The 1565-nt window shown below is 41.5% G+C and overlaps 2 pseudogenes across 2 annotated transcripts in view; both read left to right on the forward strand.

The window, feature by feature from the left end:
- Positions 1 to 7: 7 nt before the first annotated feature.
- On the forward strand, positions 8 to 1096 carry TEOVI_000608800:pseudogene (annotated as a pseudogene). The gene has a single exon. A coding segment is annotated over exon 1 (1089 nt).
- Positions 1097 to 1236: 140 nt separating this feature from the next.
- The window catches only part of TEOVI_000608900:pseudogene, a 943-nt pseudogene continuing 614 nt past the window's right edge, over positions 1237 to 1565 (forward strand). Inside the window, exon 1 of the mRNA in view lies at positions 1237 to 1565. This exon is cut by the window's right edge and continues 10 nt beyond it. Within this exon, the coding sequence occupies positions 1237 to 1565 (329 nt within the window).

The raw sequence follows: 1565 nt of genomic DNA on the forward strand, positions 1-1565 counted from the left end.
CGGAAGCGGACTGATTATGTTTAGTTTGGTGGCGGTGTGCATTTGTGGTGAGGTGAAGGGTGATGGCAGGGGCAAGGCACTGACGCAAAGTGATGCAGATGCCATTTGCAATGTTGTCAGGGAGTTGAGGGAGCTGAAGAATAATTTGACACATAATATGAAATTCGCGGAGAAAACAGTAGACGAAGCTGAAAACATTAAAAATTACTACGGCGCAAAAGTTGTGTCTAAGAAAATGCTGGTGAGCGTGTTGGAGAAGGCAATGGCAGGAGGAAAGGCAAGTTTCAGTGGAATGGAAAGACTTCTGGAGAATATGGGGGAACTGAATGATGAATTAGGGAACACAATTACAAACATGAATGCTTCAGTATGGGCTATGAGGATGCGAATGTGGAACCTTGTGAATATGTCTGACTCGTATGCGTACTGGATAAAGGATATGGTGGAGTTTTTTCACTATGCAGCGTTTGGCCACGGGAGTTGTTGTCTTGTGGTGAATGGTGGGTCGACGGGAAATTGTCCCTTCGACCGAAAACGAGGAATAGTCCCTCGAGAGTGCGTGGTGCAGCCACCACAGCGCACGGAAGGCGGTCTTGCTGAGTATAGAAATCCACTTGGTAAGGAGCCTAGTTTGACTATGGGAAATGCGGGAGTAAATTACGGTAACCCCCAAAATAGTGTTGGCTGCTACATCACAAGCACCGCAAATGGCTTTAATACAAAAAAATCCCTCATTTATGAGCTTTCAGGCGGACTCTTTTACACACACGAAAATAAACTTGTAGCGAACTTCACCACTGTTGGAAAAGAATTTCAGAATGTGATCGATCAACTGAACACTAGTATCAGCGAGATTCTTACGTGGAACGTATCTATCACGGATCAGCAAACTATACTCCACAGCCTGTTACTGAAGCTTGAGGAAGAAGTCGGAAGTATTCTTAAAAGGAAGGAAACGACAAGAGAACTTACGGAAACATTAGGAACTATGAAGCATGTTCCATGGTATGATAATGAGAGTAATGAAATTGATGGTGTGAGCACGAAACCAAATCTATCAGGAGCGGCTCTGCTTCTTGTCGTCTTTTCCGTATTTTGGAAATAAGTGGAAAGTGAGTTATTTTCTAAAATATTTGTGCAATTGACAGTTTCTTACTACTAGCGTGTAAGCGATGTGCCTTTCCAAAAAGGTCCACTCTTCCAACTGGCTTAATTTTCATGAAATAAGTGTGTGGAATGATTAGGATAATTCAAGTGACCGTTGCTGTCGTTTTTGTTGTGTTGGCAGATGCTAGAAGAACACAGGGGAGTGTTAGAGAACCATACTTTACTCTAAAAAGAATCAACTGTGTCGCAAAGAAGCTTAATTGGATGATAAATGCGACAGAACATGTACTATTGAGGTCCAGAATGTACGCAGAAGAGGTATATAGAAAAAAGTATTCTTTAGAGGAGAGGTACACAACGTGGAAAGAATTGTATTTATACATTAAAAACTTTTCGAGAAAAGATAAAACTAATGAAATAAGGAAGATACTGAATGAAATGGGGAGTGTTTTTGAAAC

The sequence above is a fragment of the Trypanosoma equiperdum genome (assembly GCF_001457755.1).
Source record: "Trypanosoma equiperdum strain OVI genome assembly, contig: ctg_1833, whole genome shotgun sequence".
Taxonomy (NCBI): domain Eukaryota; phylum Euglenozoa; class Kinetoplastea; order Trypanosomatida; family Trypanosomatidae; genus Trypanosoma; species Trypanosoma equiperdum.